The 2023-nt window shown below is 41.3% G+C and overlaps 1 protein-coding gene across 4 annotated transcripts in view; it reads left to right on the forward strand.

Moving 5' to 3' along the window:
• Positions 1 to 1275: 1275 nt before the first annotated feature.
• TRIP4 (thyroid hormone receptor interactor 4) overlaps positions 1276 to 2023 on the forward strand; it is a 25092-nt gene continuing 24344 nt past the window's right edge. For all 4 annotated transcript variants that reach the window (XM_018552996.1, XM_018552993.1, XM_018552995.1 and 1 more), the window contains exon 1: positions 1276 to 1396. In XM_018552996.1, the coding sequence (XP_018408498.1) occupies positions 1317 to 1396 (80 nt within the window). In that variant the 5' untranslated portion in view covers positions 1276 to 1316. The remainder of the gene's footprint in view (positions 1397 to 2023) is intronic.

Here is a 2023-nt window from a genome sequence, read left to right on the forward strand (position 1 = left end):
GCATTTTTATCATAGTCACTTAACCACATCCATTACAGTGTAATCATGATATTCCACCCATAATCCCCATAGGAAAATAATTATAACCATAGTCTTAACAGGAAATATGCTGTTTATCATGGGTAATCATAATATTGCACCCATAATAAGCCTATCCCACCTCAACCTAACCACTGAACCATCACATTCTCAAATAATTCATCCCCTCACAGCTACCTCCTCATGTATCATTTCCCCCTCCTCTTTTAGATTGTAAGCCCTCAGGGGCAGGGCCCTCCTTACCATCTTGTCTTGAATTGTATTGTAATTGTAACGTCTTCCTTCCATTGTAAAGCGCTGCGCAAACTGTTGGCGCTATATAAATACTATGTAATAATAATAATAATAACAATCCCCATACAAAAAACATTGATATAATTATCTAGTCTTACAAATGTATTAACTTATTTTTCTATTATTTAATGTAATGTAAATATGTAATTTACTGCTGAATTCCATTATACAACTTTGTATATTTTAGTAAGTAAATAATAAAAGGGTTATTAAACCCTCGGCAGTTTTTGCATATATCTACTACCAGCAAGTAGATTAAAAAAATGAAAAAACTTTTTCAAAGGGTTAATACTTACCTGTATCTCTGACGCGCGCTCCCGTCCGAACATCTGAAAATTTCTCGGGGCGGCCGCAAAAGATTTTGGGGCTGGCGCATGCGCTGTTCAGATGTTCGTCCGGGAGACGAGAGACATGAGGTAAGTCTATGCTTACACTAACATTGGGGGGGGGCTATTGACTTTAATGTCACTTTAAACATTTGCACCTATGTTTTGCTACTTAGTATCAAGCACTGGAGAAAAGAACAACATCTTTTGTTATACAACATGTTAATTTCCATGTAAGGGTGCAAAAAGTTTACTGACACCTAGTGATTGTGCTGAGTATTGCAGCCAATCATTTCATCATCCCAATATGCTGATTAGTATGTTCCGCTGTCCACACAAACATTCATATGTGACTTATTTGAACATGCTTGTTTACTATTTTTAGCCACCATTAATTCTTCAAACGGGATCCCCCATCAACGTTCCCCCCACTCATCATCGCTGCGCCGCCACATGCATGGATTAGTTCCGGTCACATGACTCACACGTCATCAAGCTGCTCGCAAATGTGTGCTGTCACTGAAGCCGGTGTTGTGTCGAATTCTGTTCCCCCGTCGATGTGTGTTACATTAGCCGCCCGGCTATTTCCGTAACCGCTCCTACACCGTTTAGTAGACAAGCGCAGTGCACACATCCTGTGTAACAGAGAGGCAGGGCATGGCTGACAATCTGTTAAGCTGGTGTGTCGGCGAGCTGGAAAGTCGTTTTGGGCTGAGTGTCAGTGAGGATATCGTGCGGTAAGTGACGTATGTCTGATTTAAAAGGACACTTCTATGTTTGTCTCATTTGCTGAAAATTGTTTTCATCTCCGATCTTCCTGTTAACCCTTTTGTGACCAGAGTTTTTTTTTTGAAGTTTAGATGCCCAGTGTCAGTATGGGCAACGACTCTATGACTAATATCTGCTGAAAGCTCCAGGAAAACAAACTAACCTTATGGGGTTATGCCTGCACTGCAAGGGTTATAGAAGAACTCTGGGCAAAACTTTTCTTAAAGGAGAACTCCAGGAATTTGTATTTATCCTTGCAGTGGGGCTAAAAGGGTTAAGTGCTCGTTTTGTGCCTAGGTTAAAAAAAAAACCCAAAGAATTGCTGGCCCCATCACCTTGCTTTATAAGTGAGGACACAGAGGGACAGTCCACAAGCCAGAGAGAAGGGGAGACGAGGAATGCACTGACCGCAAGGGCAGCTGGAATCAGGTAAGTAAGTTCCCCTAGATATAAACAAGCAATGCTTGTTGGGGGGTAGCCCCACTTCAAGGGAAGTTTTTTTTTTTTCTCCTCCCCCCCCTGAGATAGGCTCTAATTAACCTTCTCACCACAAGGGGCATTTGGATTTTAAAAAGTGTATTGCAGTCACAAAGGAG

The sequence above is a fragment of the Nanorana parkeri genome, unplaced genomic scaffold (assembly GCF_000935625.1).
Source record: "Nanorana parkeri isolate BGI_ZX_2015 unplaced genomic scaffold, ASM93562v1 scaffold105, whole genome shotgun sequence".
In the NCBI taxonomy this organism is placed as follows: Eukaryota; Metazoa; Chordata; class Amphibia; order Anura; family Dicroglossidae; genus Nanorana; species Nanorana parkeri.